At 41.0% G+C, this 25,067-nt stretch overlaps 1 protein-coding gene and 1 long non-coding RNA gene across 2 annotated transcripts in view; one reads left to right on the top strand and one right to left on the bottom strand.

Moving 5' to 3' along the window:
• Positions 1 to 3,871: 3,871 nt before the first annotated feature.
• On the bottom strand, positions 3,872 to 11,363 carry ACOD1 (aconitate decarboxylase 1). The gene is made up of 5 exons (XM_090258965.1): positions 11,314 to 11,363; positions 8,704 to 8,865; positions 7,883 to 7,972; positions 6,401 to 6,606; positions 3,872 to 5,530 (listed from the first exon to the last, which is right to left on the bottom strand). The coding sequence occupies exons 1-5, from the start codon at positions 11,323 to 11,325 to the stop codon at positions 4,567 to 4,569; spliced, it is 1,434 nt and encodes a 477-aa protein (XP_090115091.1). The 5' UTR covers positions 11,326 to 11,363; the 3' UTR covers positions 3,872 to 4,566.
• Positions 8,232 to 25,067, top strand: part of LOC149995923 (uncharacterized) — a 44,628-nt gene continuing 27,792 nt past the window's right edge. The window contains exon 1 of the long non-coding RNA XR_016507516.1: positions 8,232 to 8,248. This is a non-coding gene — a long non-coding RNA (uncharacterized LOC149995923). The remainder of the gene's footprint in view (positions 8,249 to 25,067) is intronic.

Genomic DNA, 25,067 nt, shown 5'->3' on the forward strand with positions numbered 1-25,067 from the left:
TTATTTGAAGCCAGAAGCAACACTGCCATGCCATGTTTGAAAACAGGTGGGCACTGTACTGTTCCAAAGGATTTTTCCTGGTTGGCTCCTTTATAGTAACCAACTCGAACTGGGGTGGGTTCACTTGTTTCTTTTGTTTGTCCTTTATTTTATAATTTTTCCTTTGTTATAATTTAAAACATAGTAATTCTTTTCTTTTTTATTTTATTAAATATATTGGGGTGACATTGGTCAATAGAGTCCTATAGCTATGACTTGTTTTTAATAATAACTACGACAAAAAGCAGGGATAATTTTCTAAGTGACATGATGCTAGCTGAATGTTGATTTCTGCATTTACAACCGAACTTAACGAGTAGATTCATTTTTATCATTCCAGTGAAGGTGTTTATTCCAGTCTTTGATTTAGATAAAGCATGGTATTTTTTAAAAAGTTACTGCATATCATACGTGCTTTGGATGTGCTCTCTAGCCATCCGGAGCCGAGCAAGAGCCAGAGTAGCTGCCCTGAAGCACTCATCTGCTTCGGATGTCTTTGGAAGGGTCACTTTCCATGAACGACCCCAATGCTACTTTTATTCGTGTGGGTAGGAGAAGAGAGAAATGGTAGCAGAGCAGTTTCCTTACGGAGCGATGGAGGAACTTCAGTGTTGCAGACAGCTGACAGGTTTGTGAGAAGGGAGCACACACACGCACGCCTCTGCCGTAGGGTAAAGCAGTGTATCTCTTTGTAACCCGTCTTCAGCTTCCTGTAGCTTTGTTCTGCGCAGGGAGGTCTCCCCGGAATTGACAAGGAAGCCCTGTTTCTACAGTCCCGCACGTCTTTTGTTGTCACAGGCTGTATTGTGGCTCAGGAAGAACTGGGAGCTATTAATTCCACTTCACGAAGGCTCACGTGCATTGGCGTCGCTGGCCACTGAACCCAGCTCAGCCTCCAGACGCCCACATACCCACGAGGGCGGACAGGAGGGAAGCCCAGCGGGCCCAGGACGGGGGCAGCGTACCTTCCTATTTGCTTGTCTTTCTGCTCACGCTAGGTTGTAAGCTCCCATTTGTAACGGATTTTTGCTTATTTTGTGCATTGCTCTATCACCTGGGCCAAAAATATCCTCTGGCACGAATTAAGCCCTCAATACACATTTGTTGAATTAAATGGATACTCAAATCCCTGAGGAGGTTCCCCTCCATAAGCTATCACAGACTTTTGGTGGTCCCAGATAAGGTAGGGGAGTTATCTGACTGTGATATCTGTTTTAGATAAAGGCTTCCAAGCAGAGTTGTTATGAAATATGTTTTAAATTCCCTTTAAATACCCATATTCTCAGTTTAAGTGCCTTGGTTATAATCATTGCAGCTCTTTGGCCTGTGGCAGCGCTAAGCCTACTGGGGTATCAGTTTGAATTAATACCACGATAGAACACACAGCATACAGAGCTCACGTGCTATGCAACAGAGACAATTGCTGAAATGTAAGCAAAGTCCAATTTTTCTGTATCATTTTTCTACCGTGCACAAACAGGAAAGGAAGGCATTCAGGATGGGAAAAGCTGTGCAGAAAAGAGATAATGGAGCAGGCCAGAGCTTCCTGTCTTTACTAGGGCCTGTTTATAACCTTAGTCCTTGACTGGCGTCTGGGGACTTGCCACTGGACCCAGTCTCTAACTTATAAAAACGGTCCCCTTTGCCTCGGCTGTGCAAACAATGTCAGTAATATTGATCACCTGCCTGCCTTCTGTGAATGTGGAATTATGGTTGTTTTTGTGCAGAGGATGCCTATATGACCAGACACTAATGAAAACCTTGGCTGCTAAGTCGCTTTCCAGGCAGAAACATTGTATAGTGAGCCCTCTGTATCTGTGGGTTTTGCATGTGTAGATTCAATCAACTATAGATCAAAAATATAGGGGGAGGGGAACCCAGAAAGTTCCAAAAAGCAAAATTTGAATTTGCCATGCACCAAGTGCTTATGCTGTGTCCACACAAATGAGGTGATGTGTAAGTATACTCTGCTGTGGCCTGCATGCAAATACTGTGCCATTTTATATAAGGGTCTGCGCATTCCTGGATTTTGGTTTCTCAGGGGAGGTCCTAGAATTGATTCCCAGGGGTACCAAAGGGTGACTGTACATACTATACTGAGTGTTTGCTGCTGGAGAAAGGAGCACACTCGTGTGTCTCCCCACTGAAGGGGCCGGCATCGAAAGTCTGTGCATGGGTCTCTTCAGACTCTGCCTGTATCTTTTTATCGTGTTGATTCTGCCATATATCCTTTACTACAGTGGCATAAACCTTAGCCAGGGGTACAACTATATGCTGAGTCCCATGAGTTCTTTTTTTCTTTTTCTTTTTTTTAATATTTTATTTATTTTATTTTTAGAGAGAAGGGAAGGGAGGGAGAAAGAGAGGGAGAGACATCGATGTATGGTTGCCTCTCATGTGCCCCCAACTGGGGACCTGGCCCGCCACCCAGGCATGTGCCTTGACTTGGAATCAAATCAGTGACCCTTTGGTTCACAGGCAAGAGCTCAATCCACTGAGCCACACCAGCCAGGGCCCATGAGTTCTTTTAGTGAATACCTGAATGCGTAGTCTAGGAGAACATATTTGCAAAGCATATATCTGATAAAGACATTACACCGAGAATATATAAATAAGTCTTACAACTCAATAACAAGACAAGCTAATTAAAATAATTGGCAAAAATGGGCAAGAATTAGTCATGAAGGAAATGGAAGTTAAAATCACAATGAAACTATTACACACTTACTAGACTGGTTATAATTTTAAAAACTAACAATTCTAAGGGATGGTGAGGATATGGAGAAACCAGAATTCTTACACATTGCTGGCGGAAATATAATATGATAGAGTGACTTATATAGTTAAACATGTACTTGCCAGATGACCCACCAATCTCACTCAGAAGTATATACCCAAGAGAAATGGCCCACGGAAAGACATGTAGATGATTGCTCATCAAAGCATTATTCATAATACCCCAAACTGGAAACCATTCAACTATTCTCTAACTAATGAACAAGTAAACAAAATGTAGTATATTCATACAATGGAGTGCTAATTAGCAATGAAAGGGAATAAAGTGCTCTGATAACATAAGTGGAAAAATCTTAAAACTGCTATGCTAAGTGAAAGACTCAGACAGATAAGACTATGTATTGTATGATTCCATTTACTGTAGAAAATGTCTGGAAAAGACAAAACTATTGAGGTAAAAAGCAGATCATTGCTTGCTGAGGGCTGGAGAGGGGAGTGGGGATTGATTGCAATAGGTCATGAAGAATTTTTTGGAGTAATGGAAGTATCTCAAAACTGGTTTGTGATGATGTTTGCACAGACCTATAAATTGACTAGAATTTACTGAACTGTACACTTAAAATTAATTAATTAATAATATGTAAAGTAGATGTTAACAGAGTTATGAAACATTTAAAAATGACTTCATAGTCTATCTTTTTAAACTGGAGCATTTAGTCCATTTGCTGTTTTGTAATTATAAATATATTTGGATTTTTCCTATAACTTTATGTCTGTTCTGCCTTTTCTATATTTCTTTCCCCCTCCATTCTTGCCTCCCTCTGAACTATTTTTCTCCTAATTTCATATTTCTCTCTATTAACCTAGAAGTGATATATTCTCCTGCTTTTTTTGCAATGGTTACTCTAGAAATAGTAATATGCATACTTTCAAATAGAAGTTAAGAGTTAATAGCTTTGCCCTTTTCTTGAACAACGCAAGGAATTTAGAACATAATAACTTTTTGCTAATGTAACAATTTTTAGACCCATAAGACATGTTATTTTATATAGTCAATATTAAACTATAGACATATACATGTTTTTGTTGTCATTCTTTGTTGTAGCTCAGACTCTTCATTATTTATTTCTCAAAAAATACTTTGTAATGAAAGGTGATATGCTGTAGTCCTTCAAGAGCATGGCTTCTGGAGCCATACTATTTTGTTTTTTAGACTGCTTTTTACTTCTGCTTTACAAATAGAGAAACTAAGGCAGAAGGCTACCCAGTACCATGCCCGGAATTGCATCTAGTGAATTGCAGAGGCAGGATTTGAACCCACTAAGCCCTTATTTTTAAAGCCAACAGCATTCCCTCCACTGTGCAGAGCTTCTAATAACCCATGACCTAAGAAATCCATCGGTGGCCCTACAGGCCGGAGGCCCCTTCTCCACTGTCAGTAAACATATGTACAGGTTCAAATTCCTCTCACACCGTGAGGTTTATAAAGTTCATAAAAGTTCTCTGAAAAGATCGATTTTATAAGCAAATCACAGGTGACTTGAAATTCTACTTTACGAGTGCTTATAAAATCAACTACTCTGTGTTTCTTGCCTATATGTTATCTTGCTCTAGGTACCTGGAACAGTCTTGCAAATTTACAGGACAGACTTTTTCTCCATATGTATCCAGTTCTGTGACTGCACTCTTGCCATCATGCCGCCTTTATTTCTGGGCAGACCAAGAGCAGATGACTGAATTTTCCCCAGTACAAAGTCATTTAGATAAGGGTACACCTCAGGGGAGATTGTGTTATGAAATTGTTAAATGCTCGATCGATTGCGAAATCATCTCTGGTGGAGAGGGTTCTTTCAGAAGTGTGGTTAGCACAGAGCAGTCCTCGAGGCCTTCCAGGTTGTCCACTGTTGCTATAAGTCTTTCTACTGTACCACAGGACAGTGTCCTGGTGGCATTGGCTCTGAACTTGGCCTGCAGGTCCTTCTGGCTCAGTGGCTTCCTCCAGTGACCGTAGAAGGTATCAGAGTGCTCTATAAAGGTGGCTCCGTCCTTGAGGGTGACACTTATCTCGCAGTATAAAGTATTGAAGTTTGGCAGGTTGTCCTGAGGGTGCTCCAGCTCCACCTTACGAAGCAACTCTCTCACCTGTGGCCTGTGGATCTGGCATGTGTGGAATGATGGGACAGTGATGCCACCATCAAGCAGCATGGCACAGGCCACATACTGGAAGGAATGACGGGCTTCATGCTCTGAGTCTGGGTAAGGCCGGTTTACATACTGGACATCTGGAATTCTGAGCACAATTCTCTCAATGTGGTCAATGGGGAGCCTGGCTCTGTCTGTTACAAGGTGCCTTCTCACCAATGCAGCTGCATCTGCCACCCAGTGGGTGGCTAAGTGTGCAGGAAAACTCTTGAAAGCTACATCCTGCTGGTCCAGGAGCCAAGTGTAAGAATCTAAGTGTGGAGGGACTTTGGGGGAATAGTTGGCATAGAAGGCCCCAAATCCTGTCTGCATGTCCAAGACCTGCTTGTTTCCTTGGAGATCCAGCATTGCCAAGAAAACAGCTTCTATCCCATGCCTGGCAGCGTTGCCCATATGAAGAGGCTTGGTCTGAGTGGCAGCATTTGCCATGGGCGCCCCAGCATGAGAAACAGCAATAGCCAAGGCCTCTTGGCACTTTGTCATGCTGAGCCCTAAAATCTTGGATGCAGCAGCAGCACTACCCAACGTTCCTACCACTGAGGGAGGATGGAATCTGAAAAGCAAAAAGCAGAGCTGGAGATTAACAAACCTCAACCACCAGGAGGCAGTACAGTGTCGTGATCAGGAGCATAGATAATGGACATACTGTCTGCCTGGGTTCAAATCACAGCTCTTTCACGTTTTAGCTGAGTGATCTTGGGGAAAATTCTTCAAATTCTCCATACCTGTTTTCTCTATCAATCTCATATAGTTTTGTGACTTTTGAATGAATTCATGTGCTTACATCAGTGCCTGATATATAGTAAGTTCTTTATAAATGATAGTTATACAGTTATTGGTGAAGGCAAAAATTGCTGATTGCCTTAAGTCCATGTAAATAACTATAAAAATGAAGGGCCTTGTAGAAACTGTGAAAGTTCACTCAGCATTCCAATTTACACCTCTGTTATCAGGCTGAACCAAGTGGCAAATTAAATACTGTATTGGACCATATGATACAGCCCACATTTGACCATTTTTGACCTATGGCTTGAACAGTCAGGTTTAGGATATTCTGAATGTTCTCATTAGTCTGAAGAATCCTAATTCCAATCAAAGTAGATTCTGCTTTGATTGGATCAGAAATATTCATGGTATCCACAGATGTCAGAATGACAAGAGTCACCCTGGGATTAGAGACCCCAATTTATTTCACTGTCTAGATTGGCTTTCTAAACCCAAAGGATATTTTTCATTAGCACTTCCGAAGTCATACCTTTGTATATATGATTTGGTATGTGGGGTGTGGCCTGACTTACCCGCTAGCACTAATGCTAACATCTTCAACTGAGCTGGCCTTTACATCAGAAAGCTCTACAGAGGTAATGATTGACAGATGAAGGGGAATATGGCTGTCTCTCCATGGGGCAAATATTTTTCATACCTTTTTGGTATGTCATTGGCTTCCTTGGAGAAATCCATTAATCGGCCTTGCACTTCAATCCCAACATTGAAAGCAAGCAGTAGATCAAGGCCAGAAAGCTTTGGACTTGGAGGTAGCGCTTCTGCTAAAGCCATGAGGACAGGAAGGACAGCTCCAGAAGGGTGGGTGGCAGGATGCCACGTGTCATCAAAATCCATCGAGTGAATCTATGTAAACAGACACAAACAACCAAAAACCAAAATTATTTCCCTGAATGCAATGGTCAGTAAGGGTTTAGTTTAGGAAGTACATTGTTTGATGTGAGATTTTTAGATCTTGATTCTCTAAAAAATAAAAACCCATGAATTGGGTGTGATTCTTGATCACGTAGCTGGGCACTGGACATGCTGTCCTCTACCAAGAGCAGGCAGTTCCTTGCGGAGCAGCTAGTGAGCCCCAAGGAGCTTGGGTCTCACTCAGGTGACCAGCTCTCTGCCAGAGCCCCTGGAAAAACCTATATTCCCCTTATGAATAAAGCTGTGGCATTAGGTAGCTGCTCCTCATGCACCCTCCCTTCCTCTGCTACCCTTCAAACAAGTCACACTAAAACTTTAATGCCATTTACTCCATATCAGGCCATATATTTTTGTACCTTTTATTATGACATAATTTTAAACTTATGGAGAAGTTGCAAGAATTCTTGAACCAAAATTATATACTAAGCTATATTCTTAAATCATTATTTTCTGCTATAAAGTTTTACTCCTCTTTATCCCAGCCATTTACATTTTCCTTATATGAAATAGCAATCACCGGAAGTTGATTTTAAAGTGGATTTTTATGTTTATTGGATGTAGCTGGTGCATTTTCCACTGCTCACTGGACATTTATTCCCAGGTGCACCATCGGGTTTAACTAAATATCCTGAGCTACTGTCCCCAAAATCATAAATATGTCTCAGAAATTCTGACAGATTCATGTCCAGATTATATCTGGGTACTTGCCCTTGACACAGAGGTAAAAGCCTACACATTGTCTGTCAGAGAAGTAATGCTGATTTTTTGGTTCAATAGGTACCATATAGCTATTATTTCTTTCTCAATAAATATCTGTTGAATGAATGAATGGAAGGCTGGTTACCAGATAGCAAGTGGTACTCACCACCAAGAAAGGCATTGAGAAGGAACTCAGTCTGGATATTGGATTCTATGTTCTCTGCTATATACACACTCAGAATTTGGATCCGACATACCTTAGAGCAGGTTTTATCTAAATTTTATCTTATTTTCTCTACCTCACAAGTGATTTGGAAAGCATAAATTCACTATTAAAACATGAAAACTGAAATTATTGCATAGGAGAGAAGGCAGGCTACTTCATCTCTATGAGTTTCAATGATGTGATCAGTAAAATAGGAAAGTGGGAGTGATTTCTGAGATATTTCTTGACCCCGAAAATTATCACGCTTGTCTAACAGTTGAAAAGACACAGAAACTTCCTTACAGCCACACCGTTCACAAAAGCAGCATACGTCGGTGGGAGCCTGAAGGCTGGCTGGCCCCAGACGGTGCTGGATACATTGGAACTGTAGATCTGGAACAAGAGAGCATCAGTGATACAGAGTGTGAACACAGCATGCCAACTCCCTGTTTCAAATGACATTCTGCATCTTTGGAGACATTACATCAACAGTCCTTATTTGAACCCTTTGTGTTACACTAGATCATTGGATTTATCTCTTTTCCTTGTAGAACAATACACAGCTTTCTCCATGGAAGTGAGAAGAGACGCTGTTGCTCCATCCCAGCCCGTGATTTGTAAGTGCTCCAGGGAGTGGAGCCTGAATTTACTCTCATAGACTCCTTGTGGGTAAGTACTGGGAAAGGGGAACTGTCTCTACCAAGCACATCCTTTGGAGAGTGGACGCTACCTCTCCCACATACACAGCCAGTCTCTGCTCAGAGTGCTGGCCCAGCCTCTTCTCCAGAGACTCTCAAAGTCTTTGCACAAACAAATCATCTGGGGTAGGTGCTATTCCTTCTAAGACTCTCAGATAAACAGTGCTTTTAATCATAATAGCAATAAGCTATGAGGTATTACTAGTGTTGAGACTGGTCTAAAGACAGTGACTTAGTAAAACAATGGGTGAATATTAAAACTCAGGTAATAGAACATAGAAAAAGGATAAAAAAGTGTACAACAATGTACACAACAAATACCATCTCTAAAATGCTGAGCAGAGGAGTGGAACGCACACAAGCACACTCATAGGCACACCGGTACGCACACTTGCTTTATCTCTACAGTAGACACGAACTTCTTACTTTACTATATTCGCTGGCTTTGTGAAACACTTCTGTACTGGTTCCCAGGAACCCAACGCCCAGCGTGTCCAGAATCATCCTCTTGCTCCTCCGAATAACATGATCTGTCAGGTGCCCCACTTTCAAACCGTGGATCACGCGGGCAAAGCTTTCTGTGACAGACTTTAAAGGGAAGAGTGTTAGAACAGTGCTTCACTAACTTTGTATTTCTGTCCTTCCTTTACATGTAAGAAATTGAGGTATTTTTTTAAAAATATGTTTTATTTATTATGCTGTTACAGTTGTCCCAATTTCTTTTCCTTCTGCTCCCCTCCACCCAATGACCCCCTCCCTCCAGTTACCCCCCCCCCTTAGTCCATGCCCATTGGTTGTGCATATAGTTCTTCTCAACATCTTCCTGTCTACTCCACTCCCTCCTACTAGGCTTCTTAATTCCTGCATCATATCCCTCCCTTTTCCCCCTTCCCCCTCCCCGCTGACCTCCCCCCAGTATGTTCCCCATACCTACAATTCTTTTTCCCCTATCGGTGCCTACATAGTTTGCGTTTGTTTCAATTCCCTAGCTTCTGTTGTTGGTTGTTGTGATGCAGTTTTCATTTTAATGTTCATAGTTTTGATCCTCCTTCTTCTAAACAAGTCCCTTTAACATTTCATACAACAGTGGTTTGGATCTAATGAACTCCTTCAGTTTTACTTTGTCCTGGAATCACTTTCTCTGCCCTTCTATTCTGAAGGCTTCGCTGGATAGAGTAATCGTGGCTGTAGGTTTTTGCTTTTCATTCCTTTGAATATTTCTTGCCAGTCCCTTCTTGCCTGCAGTCTCCTTTGAGAAATCATCTAATAGTCTAATTGGGACCCCTTTGTACATAATTCTTCTCTCTTGCTGCTTTTAAGATTCTCTCTTTATCTTTAATTTTTGACATTTTGATTATAATGTGTCTTGGTGTGGTTCTCCCTGCGTCGTTTTTCTGGAACTCTCTGTGCTTCCTGGACCTGTAAGTTTATTTCCTTCCCCAAGTTAGGGAAGTTCTGCTCCATTATCTTTTCACATAATTTTTAATTTCTAGTTCTTCTTCTGGCAACCCTATAATTCAGATGTTTGTTTGCTTATAGCTGTCCCAGAGGTTTCTGAGCCTCTCCTTGTACTCCTCTCTTTTTGTTTCCTTTTTCTGCACTGGTTGACTGTTTGTTCCCTCCCTGTGTTCCCATTTGTTGATTTGATCCCTGGTTTTCTTTCCTCACCACTTGTCTCATATGTGTCTCGTCTTTCCTGCACAAAGTCAAGAACCCACATGCTACTGGCCAGCCCGAGGCAGACCCACTCCAGGCCCGATTCCTATCCAATAACAGCAATAAGAGATTTAACAAATCTCTCTCATTCAGGGATGGAGCATACTTCTTTCAGAACCAATAGACCCACCCATGCCCAACACACGCGTGCACACACACACACACACACACACACACAAATAAAGGTGAATGAGTTGGGAGTGAGAGAAAGCAGGGTGCAGATCACTGGCAGAGAGAAAGGCTGCTGACAAGGGCATTTATGATTCAAATGGAGAATAACATGATTTTCATGCTGCTAAAATGTGGATAAATGTACTTAGGAGAAGAGGGAGGGAGGGATGAAAGAGAACTGGTTTGATGGTTGCCCAGTAAAACAGAGTTTCCAGTACTGGTGGGATCCCTTGTTCGAAGCAACACTGCCTCTTTTCAAGCTCTCATCCCACAGGAGAGGACAGTGAGTGACTAGCTGTCCATCTGTCTCTCCAGGGTCAGCCCTGACCTGGGGGCGCCTTTTGTGGAGACATGTGGTCCTGGGAGCATGCGTTGGTGGGGCCTGGCAGGTCATTGTGGTACTCATCCAGGTGATCCCATGGTGCCAGTGACTTATGAAAGGAGAGCTTTCATAAAGTATGGGGAAGTCTGGAGATCCCCTGAAAACCTGCCCTGTATGACAAAGAACAAACACCCTCTTTCTGGGCCCCACAGGAGGGAACACGAGACAATGAACAGGCAGCTGCTCAGCTGTCTGCAGACTTGTGCCCGTCAACTTCTAACATATCATTTTGGTCTTCTTGACTTTCTCCTGGTACTTACATCTTTTTGTAGTACATTACTGTGATAATGTATAGATTAAGGCAAAATATGCAGCCATTTAATAAATATTTCAAAAATTCTTGCTATGTATCTAGCACTGTGTTAAGGTGTCTCACATAATAAACCAAAATGTTATGATTCTTGCTGCAGAAAGCCTATCTTCTCAAGGGTACTAAGGACAATAAACAGGTGATTAAAAATGCAACCTGGTAATGCCCAAATCAACATATACAAATCTAGGAGGTTAAAATTCCACGAACTCATAATGATTCACTTCTCTCCTAATTTTATACAACAAAATCATGTATATTATTAGTAAAATACTGATTTAAAAAAAAAAAAAAGTGCAGTTCATTAGGTAACCCATACACTATGAGAACCAGTAAAATGCCATTTTTGAAATAGAGGCCGGTAGCTCTTAAAAGGAGAGGGCCATTGAGGAGATTGATAAAGGAAGAGGTAAGCTGGAAAATCCATTTAAATAAACCACATAAAACGTAACAATACCTTGAGCTTCATGGTCTGAAGAAGAGGTTTATCTCAGGAGTGAATCCAAAGAGTAAATCATTTTCTGTGTGATTGCCTTTTATACCCTTTATGCCTCTCAAATGCATTCTTTTCTTTGTCCCAACCCTAAAATTTCTGCCATTTCAACACTTCCCAACTAAACTTGTTTTGAGGAACCAGAGATTTCAAGGGAGATAATGAATGACCTAGGTCATGTCTGACTACAAAGAATAGGAACCCTGATGTAAGCAAGTCTCTGTACAATCAAAATGATTATCTGTATACTGGCTATGTGGGGGCCAGCAGGTAGCTCCTACTATTTCCCATCCTTCCTCACTTTAAAAGTCTTCTGCTTGGTTCCGAACTTCAGAGATGGTCTTTGAATTTTGGCTCACCATATTCCCAGACTGCCAGCTTCCTGCATAAGGCAACCTTTCTTTTCCACCCAACACTTGTTGGCAAATATTGGCCTTCTAGCCGTGAGCAGCCAAACTTGCGTTTTTTGGTAACATTATGTCAAAAATTAGAAAAATATGTATTCCTTTATCTGGTTATTGCACTTCTAAAAACTTATCCTAAGGAAATAAGCATGGATATATGGAAGTTTTGATAAAAAAGAAAAAATACAATTTATGGCCTTGATTATGTGGTGAAAAACTGGAAGCAATCAGGTCCAGTCAAGATGACAGACTAGGTGGATGCTGCACTCACCTACGCCCACTACCATATGAAAATTACAACTAAATTATAGAACAATCAACCTAGATAACCATCTGAAGATGAGCTGAACAGAAGTCCTATAACTAGGGATATAAAGAAGAAGCCATGTCGAGACTTGTAGGAAGGGTAGAGATGTGAAATGGGATAGCCCTGTACCCAAGTGTGAGGGTAGAGAATCTGGGGGGATATCTCAGCTGTACAGGTCCCCCCTCAGGAGCAAGGATCTTAACCCCAGGACTGGGAAGAGAAGCCCATGTAACATTTGACTGTGAAACATCCGGGTGAGCTGGAAGGCTGCTAGAAACCCAGGCATCCTCTTAAAGGGTCAGTACAAAAACCCTCACTTGCAGGCACTCACCTTGGACTTTAGTGGAGAGACAGAGAATCGGGTCATGGAGTGCCAGAAACATACAAGGAGAAACTCTGGCTTTGGGGTGAAGGCTGGCAGGACAGCTGCCATTGTTCCCGTATTGAGCCCTCATGCAATGCAACCAACTCTGAATCTGCATTAGCCCAGTAACTCTATTAGCTCCACCCTGAAGTCTGCCTGAATTGTGGCCCTACCACAAAGGTCCACATGTCCCAAGTGGGTAGCAGCTACCCTCCATGTAACCTCAGACTTTTCTGAGTGGTATCAAGCTCAGCACTGGTGTCAAATCTGATTCTGTATTAACCTGGTAAACAGCACTCACCCAAACCTGCTGACTCTCTGAGACCCTACCTTATCCAATTTGCATTTTTCCCAAAGCTCTATCAGTGATTGAGCTTTATGAACAGCCAGCAGGCAGCACCTGTCTCAAGGTGCCTTAGGCCTTTTGTTGACCTACCACAGGCCTGGTACTGGTGGTAGCCAGCCTTGGTTTGCAACATGACCCTCCCACATCCATCTAGGCAGATGCCAAATGCAGATTGCTTTATAGCTACTAACACATAGCCCCAGGCCAGTCATAGGCAATGTCAGGCATGACTTGCACTGGGGTCTCTTCCAAGAGGTCCCAGAACTAATATACCTAGTGGCTGGCTTCAGGTCACAACAGAGCACCATGTGATTAGCTCCACAAGTGGTACGCCCAAAGGGATATCTCAGCAGTCACCAGATCCCACAGTGATGAGTCCTGCTCTGTGGGGGTCAGCCTTCACACAGCAGCTCATATGCTGTCGTGTGGTCAATCCTCTCATCCAGCCAGCCTATGGTTCAATCCCACATGATGCTGTGCTAACAGCAATCAAAGTTCAACAGGAGGGCATGCATAACCCACACAAGGGACACTCCTGGAGCACCCGGCTCAGGTAATCAGGGAGACTGTGCCACTGGGCCCCACAAGCCAGCTACTATATAAGGCCACCTGCCAAGACTCAGAGAAGGAGCAGATCTACCTAATGCATGGAAACAAACACAGAGAGGCAGCCAAAATGGAGAGAAAGAAATATGTCTCAAATGAAAGAACAGAACAAATCTACAGAAAAGGAATTAAATGAAACGGAGGCAAGGGATCTACCAGATACAGAGTTCAAAACACTGGTTATAAAGCTGCTCAAGGAACTCAGGGGAAGAATGGATGATCTCTGTGAGAACTTCAACAAAGAGATACTAAGCATAAAAAGGACATAAAATTCAAAAAAGATTCAGTCAGAAGTGAAGAATACAATAATTGAAATGAAGGATAAACTAGAAGGAATCAACAGAAGATTAGGTAAAGCAGAGGGTTAAAGCCCAAAGTGAGGAGAAGAGAGGAAATAATAAAGATCAGAGTGGAAATAAATAAAATAAAGTCTAAAAAAAAGTGAGTAGAAAAGACCAATAAAATCAAGAGCTGAATCTTTGAAAAGATGAACAAGGTTGGTAAACTTTTAACCAGACTCATCAACAAAAAAAGAGAAAGGACCTAAATAAATAAATCAGAGATGAAAGAGAAGTGACAACTGACACCACAGCAATACAATGATTATAAGAAAGTACTACTAACAATTATATGCCAATCTACAAGAAATGGATAAAGTCCTAGAACATACAATCTTCTAATATTGAATCAAGAATAAAAATAAAATTTGAACAGCCTAATTACTACCAATGAAGTCAAATCAATAATCCTAAAACTCCCAACAAATAGAAGTCTTGTACTGATCAATTCACAGGTGAATTTTAACAAACATTCAAAAAAGAATTAATACCTATCCTCAACCTATTTAAAAAAACTGGAGAGGTAAAGGGTCTCAAGCTCCTTTTATGAGGCTAACATTATTCAAATTTTAAAACCAGATAAAGATATTATGAAAAAGGAAAATTATAGGCCAATATTTATGATAAACATACAAGCAAAAATTCTCAAAAAAAATTAGAAAATGAAATTCAGCCATATTTTTAAAAGATTGTACACTATGATCAAGTGGGATTTATTCCAAGGATGCAAAGTTGGTTCGCTATCTGTAAGTCAATTTACCTGATACACCACATAAGTAAAATGAAGGATAAAAATCATATGATCATACAAATATAGAAAAAGCATTTGAGAAAATCCAGCATCCATTTATTACAAAAACTCTCAGAACAGTTGAACTAGAGAGAACATACCTTAACATAATTTAGGACACATTGACAAACTCACAGCTAACATCACAATAAACAGGAAAAAGCTAAAAGCATTTTTCTTAAAATCAGGAACAAGAGAGAGTTGTTCACTTTCATCACTTTTATTCACTATAGTATTGGAAGTCCTAGACACAGCAATTGTACAAGAGAAAGAAATAAGAGACATCTGAATTGGAAAGAAAAAAATAAAACTGTTATCAGTTGCAGATAACATGATACTATATAGAGAGAACCTTAGAGATTTCATACACAAGAAATTACTAGAACTGATGAGTGAATTTTGTAAAATAGGAGGAAAAAAATTAATATTTAAAAATTGGTCGCATTTTTATACAGCAATAATGAACTATTAGAAAGAAAAATTAAGGAAACAATTCTATTTAAAATTGCATTTAAAAATGCCTAGAAATAAATTTAACCAAGGGGGTAAAACACTTGTACTCAAAAAATTATAACACATCAAAGAAAGAAATTGATGAAAATATAAATAAATGGAAACATATACTATGCTCATGGGCAGGATGAATTAACATTGTTAAAATGTCCATACTACCCAAAGCAATCTATAGATTTAATGTAATCCCTATCAGATACCAATAGCATTTTTCACAGAATTAGGACAAATAATCCAAAAAATTATATGGAACCACAAAAGACCCAGAATAGCGACAGCAAGCTTGAGAAAGAAGAACAAAGTTGTAGGTATCATGGTACCTGATATCAAACCATACTACAAGGCTATAGTAATCAAAATAGCATGGTACCAGCATAAAAGAAGACACATAAATCAATGCAATAAAATAAAGAGCCCAGAAATGAACACATGCTTATCTGGTCAATTAATCTATGACAAAGTAAGCAAGAACATACAGTGGGCAAACACAGTTTATTCAATAAATGGTGCTGGGAAAATTGGACATATACATGCAAATAAAATGAAACTAGACTACCTTCTTACACCTTATATAAGAATAAACTAAAAATTGATTAAAGGCTTAAATGTGAGATTCAAAGTCATAAAACTCCTAGAAAAGAACATAGGCAGTGAACTCTCTGACATTTCTCTTAGTAATATTTTTTTCTGCTATATCTTGTTGGGCAAGAGAAATGAAAGAATACATAATCAAATGGGATTACATCAAACTAAAATATTTTTGCAGAGCAAAGGAAATCATCAACAAAATGAAAAGACAACCTACACAATCCGAGAAGGAATTTGCAAATGATCATCAATCACTAATCTTCACAGAAATGCAAATTAAAACCACAATGAGATACCATCTCACACCTGTCAGAATGGCCATCAATAAATCAACAAACAACAAGCGCTGGTGAGGATGTGGAAAAACGCGGATTTTTTTTTGCACTTCTGGTGGGAATGCAGACTGGTACAGCCAATGTGGAAAGCAGTATGGAGACACCTCAAAAAATAAAAAATGGATCTGCCTTTTGACCCAGCGATCCCACTTCTGAAAATATATCCGAAGAAACTCAAAACACCGATTCAAAAGAACATAAGCACCCCTATGTTCATTGCAGCACTATCTACAATTGCCAAGATATGGAAGCAGCCCAAGTGTCCATCAGTAGGTGAGTGATTAAAAGAGCTATGAGGCACTTGCATGATGGAATACTACTTGGCCCTAAAAAAGAAGTAAATTTTACCCTTTGCAACGGCATGGATGGACCTGGAGAACATTAGAAAGACAAATACCATATGATTTCACTAACAACCTTTTTTTAAGCCTACTGAAGAAACGGGCTATTCTGGATCCTGCCTGGGCCTGGGGTGGCTTGCTGACTGACCAGTTCCTGGAGTCTGACATTAAAGATCTATATCAGGATGAGCAAGAACACAGCCTGCACACCTGCAGCTCCCTCCCCCTGATCCCTTTGTTCTGCTTTCCCTCTCCCTCCTTATAAAAACCTCTGCCTGTACTGAGATGTGGAGATGAGCTTTGGGACAAGAGTCCCCCATGTTCTCAGGTGAAGGGCACTTAAATAAAACTCTTTCCTTCTCATTAGCATCTTCTCATGAAGTTGGCTTTGGTTACGGCAGGCAGCCGGACCTGCATTCAGCTACAAAATTATTTGTGAGTAAATTAAGAATATTTGAAACAATGAATCAGTAATGGGAGACTGTAGACTGTTTGTAAAAAAGAGAAACCATTTAATCTGACAATTTTTTCCCCAGAATAGCTGATTTGGGATATTTGAATTTCAGTTTCTCTTTTCCTGCCTTATACTTCCTGTGCTACCATTGAACAAAATCTGAGGAGTCAATCTCTGGACTGTAATTATTGTTTCATTTTTTGAAAGCTTATGTTTTATCAGGGATCACAGTGGTAGCGTTCAGGGTATGTTTCCCTCATTAGTTTGTCGTTAATTCATTTGGGATATTGAAACATACTTACCTTGAGGATGTTTTTGTAAAAGAGGAAGCTATGGGGCAACGTGTATTTGATTTCCTTAAAGCAACAGCAGCAACCACAATAACAGCTATCAAAATCTTCTCCACTATGTAGGCCATTACCTATCTGCTATCGTTCTGGCTCCATTTTCTCCAACCCCTAGGCAATAAGATAAAGCCAAATTTTAACAGAGAAAATAAAAACTTCAGTAAGACATCCAAAAGAATATTTTAAAATAATATTTAAGAGAATGCCTCAAGGAGTAAATGGTTATTTTGTGTGTATGTGTTCTCCATATGTTCTTGTGTGTGTGTGTGTACACACCTTTCTTTACGAAGTTAATAAACTTTGAATGGAGTTTTTTAAGTGCACAGGAAGGGATTAGGTTTCAGAGACTATGAATGAGGAATTTGAACTATTTAATGAGTGTGTGACTGTAAAAATCATTGCTTAAATACAATTGACTCAACATATTTTATAGTGAAGAAACCTTTCCATCTGTGAAAGCTCAGGTTAGTTACAATTTATTCTCTAAGTCACTCTACCTGAACAAAGTACTGTTTGTAGCTTTTCTCATAAGCATAAAATAGCTCGTTTGTGTTTCTCGGTTAACTAGCAAATACTGAGTGATTATCCGACAGCTGTTATTGCTCTGCACCAGATGTTTGCTAAAAGTAGAGTAAGATGGATGGATGCCTCATTTGAATACATCTGGCAGATATTTAAAAAACTTTCATGCAGAAATTTTGTATGTACATTCAGCAGACAGAATATAGTCTAGGTAGTTCTTGCTATTTTGAAGCTATATTCAAATATAGAATCGTCATGGACCTCAAAATGAGTGCAGTTAAGTATTTCAGCAGCAAAAGCCTAGTTACCTCCTTCTGCTTCTGATCCAGAACAAAAAGAGTTCATCCACCCAGCACTAACAGAGCCAAACACTAGGTAGACACCGAGAACTGCAGTGGAGAAATATTGGCTATTTTATTGTGAATGGCACCATCTAGGAGAATGGGAGGCTAATGCTCAAAAACCTGAAATCCCCAACAGCATGTAGGTTCCAGATTATGTGAGGCAAAATCGAAGACACTGTGGGTTTGGGGTTTGGGACCGTGCTGGGAGCTTATAGGTTGGAGGTAGGGTCAGGGCGGTGAATCATCTCTTCAGGCCTTGAGGACAACTCTGAGCTGTTTTGGTGGTCCTGTGTCTGGTTTTATGGGAAAGTAGCCAGGGGGTTGTTTCACCTTAGGGCTCAGGAACTGAAACATAACTTGAATCAAGATGTTATCTTTTAGCAAGCAGAGGTCTGGACCAGCTGCCTCAGGATTGCTGATTATCTGGGGAAAAGGCTAGGTCTCTGAGGGGTATGTATATATAGAGAGGATATGATTTCTCAAGATTTAATTTAATCAAAGTCATAATTCAATATTTCATAATTTCAATATTCCCATTTTACACCAGAGGTTCTTTTCAGATGATCAAGTCTTTCTTCAGCTTAGAGAAATTTTTTTTTCTATTATTTTCTTGATTCAGTTTCTTCTATATTCTTCTTCTGAACATATATTAGGAAGATATTATGTCTCTTGCATTTATCGTCCCTGTCTCCACTTGATTCTTATGATTCGCTCTTCTGTTGTGCCCATTCTGATATTCAGTTCTTTAATAAATTTCTTATTTTGGCAATCATGTTTTTATTTTATAAGAACGCTTATTTTCCTCTGGTTAATATTTTATTTTATTTTTTATTTTTTTACTTATTTAGTTTTTTACTGTGTGGTTGCCTCTCACTCACACCCCCAACTGGGGACCTGATGTGCAACCTAGTCATGTGCCCTGACTGGGAATCGAACCAGAGACCCTTGGCTCACAGGTCAATGCTCAATCCACTGAGCCACAACAGCCAGGGCCTGGTTAATATTTTACCTGGCAGCTTTTTCTTGTTTTATAAATACCATAACTTAAATCTCATTGAGAAAATTACTTCATAAATTAAATGCGTTTTTTTTTTTCCTGTTTCTTCCAGGATCGTTTACAATACTTCTTTATCTTAATACCTCTCTTTTATGCTGGTCCTTCCTTTTCCTTTTGTTTGCTCATAGTAATTGCTAGGGCCAGAGACCACCATTTTGCCTGCCCCTTGACTAACCACCTGCGTCAGACCTTGCAAAACAGGCTACGGTCAGTGGCATCCTATGTTCTCGAAATTACCACTCCCTGTGTTCTCGGAAACCCCCTCTCCCAGTTTTGCAAGAATCAATTGTTTTAGCTTGCGGTCCAGTCGTTATGCTTGCCTGGACCCTGACAATCCTGTTTCCCAGGAGTAAAGCCCCTAAAAACCCCACTCTGTGGCGGCTCGCTGCTGCAGTGGCTCCAGACTCAGCCACCTGCTGGAACATCCTTCAGTAATGGCTTTGAGCTGATTCACGATTCCTTCCTTCTTTCTTGCACAAACCTAACAGTAAGTTCCACAGGAATCACACTGGTCCCTGGTGTTGGGACGTGCCTTTGGCTGCAGGATCACTCTGTCTGTGACGGATGCTCCTCTATCCCCTCAACCCCCCCAATCTAGAATTGAAACAGAATGGGGAAGGGATCCCCAAAATCCCTACAGCCCATGGTTTGGAGGATGGGAAAAGGAGATAATACAGCATTTAAGGTACTTTGCATATCTATGGCAATTTGGTAGCTAGATAATAGCTGTGCTATTTAAAAGGAAGGGTGGGCACCCTTGAGGAAGGAAGCATGTTGAAGAGCATGAGGAAGGTGCCATGATGAAGGAGCAGGTTGGAGCAGCCATGTGGGAAGCAGCGAGCAGTTATGCAGTTTGTAGTCAGGATCCGGCCATGCGCCCTGGGCGAGTAGGAAAGCAGGCACGCTGCTGCTTTGATTGTGCCCGCCCCAGCTGACTCCGAAGCCACCAAGGACTCTGCCTTGCAGACCAGACTCTATCTGGACTCTTGGAACTCAGAACATATGAAGAGGACACTCTTTTAGGACTTGTGCCTTTCCTGGACTTCACCATGACCCAGTGTAACACACCACATGCTTTCCTGGACTATTATATGGAGGCTGAGGACAATGTACCCCAGATCCTGAAGGAGAGGGCTGACAGATAAGGAGATGGGGAACTATTTGGCTTGTTTTTGGTTTACTGCCTTTTGGGGAGCAAGGGAAGTGCTGGGTCTCATGGGAGAATGGGGCTCTGAACTGAAGTGCTCCCAGCCCCGCCCCCACCCCAGGTTGGAATATTGTAAATAAAGACCTGTTTTTCTCAACACTAATTGTTGGGTCACACACCAAGGCACCACATGAATGAGCCCTGGTTGGTTCAGTAACAGAATGACCACCCCAAAGCTTGGAGACCATGGAGCTCTTAAGGAAGATATCAAACTCAGCAAAGGTGAGAGGTACTAGTCAGGGTACTAAAATAGGAGTGCTAATATGATCATACATACTTGCATATTACTGTCTTAACATTAAAAAAATCTATAGATCACAGACCCTACAAGGAGAGTTCAGATTAATCACTGTCATCTCACTTTGGTAGAACTTGGAATTTAACCATCTCCAGACCACCAGTGGTCTCTAGATTGTTCTCCTTAGATCAACATCCATTGCTAGTACAATCAATTGTGGCCAGGGGTGCTGGGTCTTGAGGGACCTGTGTGGTAACAGTCTTCAGAGAGGAGCCACAGGTGTGTCATTCATTATTTGGCATGACTTCTCATGTACAATGATATTTTTCAAGAATTGTCATATTCTACTTTTCATATTTTTTCTTAGGTTTTTTTTTTTTTTGTGTGTGTGTGTGTGTCTGTGTGTGTGGTTTTGCCCCATTTAGTTGAATATAGACCATTAGGCAGGATATTTTGCTAATGTCACAGTGATTTTATCTTTTATCTCCTTTCCATTTGCATATTTTCTTCATGGTTGATAAACTAGAGTCCCCAAAATTGCTTTATGAAATTAAAGAAAAGAGAGGGACAGAGAGAGAGAGAGAGAAGGAGGGGTGGGAAGTGGCAAGGGAGGAGAGGAGGGGAGAGGAGAGGAGGGGAGGGGAGGAGAGGGGAGGAGAGGAGAGGCAAGGCGAGAACAAAGATCCACAGACTGATTCCAAGTCATTGCGGAGGCTGGGCCCCATGGATAGCGACATTTGTGGGCTCACCTTGGCAGATGATGACGTTTGCGGGCTGGTTATCTTTATCTTGCCCCATTATTCTTTTAACGTTGTTCCTCTAAATGATGACCTGTTAACTAATATGTGACTGCAGATAAACAGCCTGTTTACTCAAGAACTCTAGAGAAACTAACTTTCAAAGAAGCAGACACCAGCCTTCAGCCACTCAGTTTTGGGAGATTTGCCAACCTTCAACCAGTCATCTGAACACACTGTTGGCTTGTACAATGGAATCCACTCAACAAAGTACTCTCAACCCCAACCTTTTGATTCATTTGTTCTGTTTTTTTTTTTTTTTCTTCTCTCTTCTTACAACAACCTGCCTGCCAAGATGGCCTTTGTGACATTAGTCTGCCATCTTCTCAGGCTGCCAGCTCTTGAATAAACCCACTTTCCTTCCACCAGCCCTTGTCTCTTGAGGCTTTTGAGGGGCAGGCAGCTGGACCTGGGCTCAGTATCGTATCCATTTTGTAAATCTCAATTGGTATCAGTGCACTCAATGTTCACTAGACTCTCACCGACTTCACTTACATGATTAGAAGGAGTTAATCAGAATTTCAATTTATTAATTTACATTGATCAGAATTTTATAATTTCTGGTGTCCATAGAAGTCTGCTATTTAGGCCCTTTTCTGTATCAAGGTACCTGAGAAGGAGATTTAGCAATGCTCACTTGGTTAGCAGCAGAGGAATGGATGGAGAGCTACCTTACACAGATCATGGAAAAGCCAGATGCTCTCCTTACCCCATGAAATCATCCATCTCCCTGATGCCCAGAATACATGGGTCCACCAGATTTTCTGCTGGTTGCACTTGGCCAAATTCTCGTTTTGCTTCTCATAAATTACCTTTATTTTGTTTACCCCTTAGTCTTTGCTCTGAGAAAACGTGCTGCTGACTTACAGCCCAATGCAATCAACATTTCTGGATTTTAATTTTTACACCCCAAACATGTTATCATGATCTGTCAGTGGGGTCGGTGAGATCTGGAGCCTCCAAGTTTACCACACAATCAAACATAGCCTCTGGGTATCAATGGGATGACATATAAAAGGCAAAATATGCTATTGTCATGTTTCAATGAGAGAACTTCCTGTCAGCTGAAATGTCTGTCATGACTCATTCAAAGTATACAAATTAGTCAGGCATTTCCACATCTTAGTATTCCCTCAAAATTTTTGGAAAATATTTAGAATTAATGTGGCCTCTTGTGATGTTAGGCTTTTTTTTTTAGTGGCTACTTGGGTTCTGCCTTCTGGAATTTCTACTGAGCCCTGCTCTTTTTCTTTCTCCCTCTATACTCCTTGGTATCCACAAAGAACATTATCCTTTTTCTGCAGTTTAACATTCACAATCGAATCTAGCTTGGAAAGATTTCCAAACCATCTGACTCTGGTTTCATTCTTTGAATCAGTATTATTCTTTTTTCCACCACCTAAAAAAAAAATGTACTTAGTCTCAGATGTGTAAAAGATGGGAAAAGAAATGGTTAAAAGCAACACAAAATCTTCTATGTGTGAAAAAATAGCATGCTAAGGACCGTGGATGTGGAAGAATAAGATGTTGGGGAAATTTAACTAAAAAAAAAATCTTCTTTTAACCCAGAACGCTCTCCACAAAGCTAAGAGAGAAAGGAATTGCTTTAAATATTGAATAAGCTTTAAACCAGAGTGTGATGTGCATTACAGGCAAGCGATTGTAAAGAAAAGAATCTCACTATTTATATAGCCAGGCAGACACAACCCTGCGCAGTGTGGTTGGTATGTCAGATGAGTAATGGAAAGTTGCTTGCTGAGTGTGGAACTAGAAGAAAGCAGTGGCAGAGATTTGATGGGCATTTACCAAGACTTCAGGAGAACTGGATGGAAGCTCCTGCTCGCATACAATGGATGCTTCTCTGCCGGACTTCACCTAATGCAGGTCTACCCAGGATATGCTAGGCAGTCTCTGTCCACTTCTTTTTCTTTGTTCTTCTTTTAAAATTCCATATTGACCATCTTCCTGTTGTTGCCACACTCAGACACATGACGGTATGTGCTTGTTTTGGCTCCTTTTCAGCATAGTTCTTCCAAGAATTAAATTTGAGTTCTTGTAACTCCTGAGATGGCAGCTTACTTGTGGCACATCATGTCCTCCTGAAGTATCTTCATGGCCCTGAGACCATGTCAAAAGTCTTGGAAATCTATCATTTTCTCTCTCCCTTAGCATGGGTCTTTTGTATACAACTCAGTCATTGTACATGGATTTTGCCACTTTAGCTCTGAGAGGTAATCTGTGTGTTCCAGTCCTGGGGGTGCCATATGTTGCTCCACTGTGCTAATTACAAGGTTTAGGCCTATGAGTGTATGGGACTAATCATATCTAAAGTATCAAAATCTTAAGGTAAATACTTGGTGGAAAGTTGGGGTGAAAGAAGGAAACTGATTAGGAATGAGGTGAATTAAAAAAAAATGTCTGAAAGCAAGGTTGAGTACGAAACACGAATAAAGAAGAAAAGCAAACTAAAAACATAAAAACTGAGACACAATGTCACCAGGTACAGTTGTGCATGTTGTGAACTATTCAATGACGCCGTATGTGAGACGGCTCCATTCACATCATAGACATTGTAATTTTGCATATTTATCCTGATAATTGCATAGCAGAGGACATAAAGTTTTTCACTCTAATGAAATCAGTGTATTATAACCTTTTTTTTTTTTTTTTTCTGACAATGTGCTCGAAGACAATTCTCCATGGGTCTCACACATTTCCTGACATTTTGCCAGCTGGGGGCACTCGCTGTTTTATTTCAGATGATCTTCTCAAAGATGTTCAGAGCAAACAGCCTAGGAGTAAAGAGCAGGCAGGCTTACTGCCCATTATAAAAGATTTAGGTCCTTTAAGTTCAGGGTTTCTTTCCTGTAATAAAACTTGCTACATGTGCAGATGTCACCGGGCCCTCTCTACATTCTTGTGGGAAAGGGTACTTGGGATATCAGTGCAACAAAAAAGCTGAGTCTCTGTGTACTGCTACTTCTGTGCATAATAAAGCCATTTGTTTCTGGCCCAGGAGCCTCGTGTCCTCGCCACCATCCGAGGAAGCGTCGTAGGCTAACTTGTTAACTTGCATGTCAGGTAACGTCACAGACTCTTCTTAGTCCTTGCCAAAGGGTCTTGAAGAAGGGGAGCATTTTTCTGAATAGCAAAAAGGCACCATGAACTACCAGCAGCCGGAGGGGGTGGGTAAGCAGAGAGCGTACCTATGAAGAGGTGGTAAATAAGCAGGGACAGTGTTTTCTTAGCCATTTTGTTACTCATTTACCTACAGCTGGGCTGCTCACACCTTGAAGGATGAATGCTGACAAGCTTAAAGGGATGTAAGACGCTCAACCCTGGTATCAATAGCATCATAGGGGAGAGACTTCAGAAATCTGGTACCCTGGTGCTTCCCCAGAGCAATAAAAGAGACTGTCTAGGGGTGAGAGGCCCAGGCATCACTGTTTTTTAAGCCTCCCATGTGATTTCATTTGTAGCCAATGAGAAAGCCAGTGATTCAGCCTAAAGTTCTGAGATTTACTGCTGATGTGACTGCCCTTGTGGGTGGCCAGCACTCACAGCTCTCCTGCCTTCCACACCAGAATGTAAGCCTTGTTCCTTATTCTGATATGCACCTGACATTGTGTAGAGCCCCATGGTTTCTCTAGTTCAGTCCTGCTCTGGCTGGGTCTTCCCCTGAGACTCACAGATCCCTCTAGATGTGTTCTTATTTCCTTACGTTTCTAACTTCTGTCTGATCTCTCACAAGTCATGCCAGGTTCTGTTGGTGAACAAATTAATTCTTTTAAGACCCTATACACTGAAAAGATGCAGAGCC

The sequence above is a fragment of the Furipterus horrens genome, unplaced genomic scaffold (genome assembly GCF_987537825.1).
Source record: "Furipterus horrens unplaced genomic scaffold, mFurHor1.1.pri manual_scaffold_12, whole genome shotgun sequence".
Taxonomy (NCBI): domain Eukaryota; kingdom Metazoa; phylum Chordata; class Mammalia; order Chiroptera; family Furipteridae; genus Furipterus; species Furipterus horrens.

What these genes read in the sequence shown, in the direction of transcription:
- ACOD1 (XM_090258965.1), bottom strand. An exon ending in AAGCCAGCGAATATAGTAAA is followed by an intron (nt 7,973 to 8,703) that starts GTAAGAAGTTCG and finishes CTCTTGTTCCAG; the next exon opens with ATCTACAGTTCCAATGTATC. An exon ending in CTTTTGTGAACGGTGTGGCT is followed by an intron (nt 6,607 to 7,882) that starts GTAAGGAAGTTT and finishes CTGTTTACATAG; the next exon opens with ATTCACTCGATGGATTTTGA.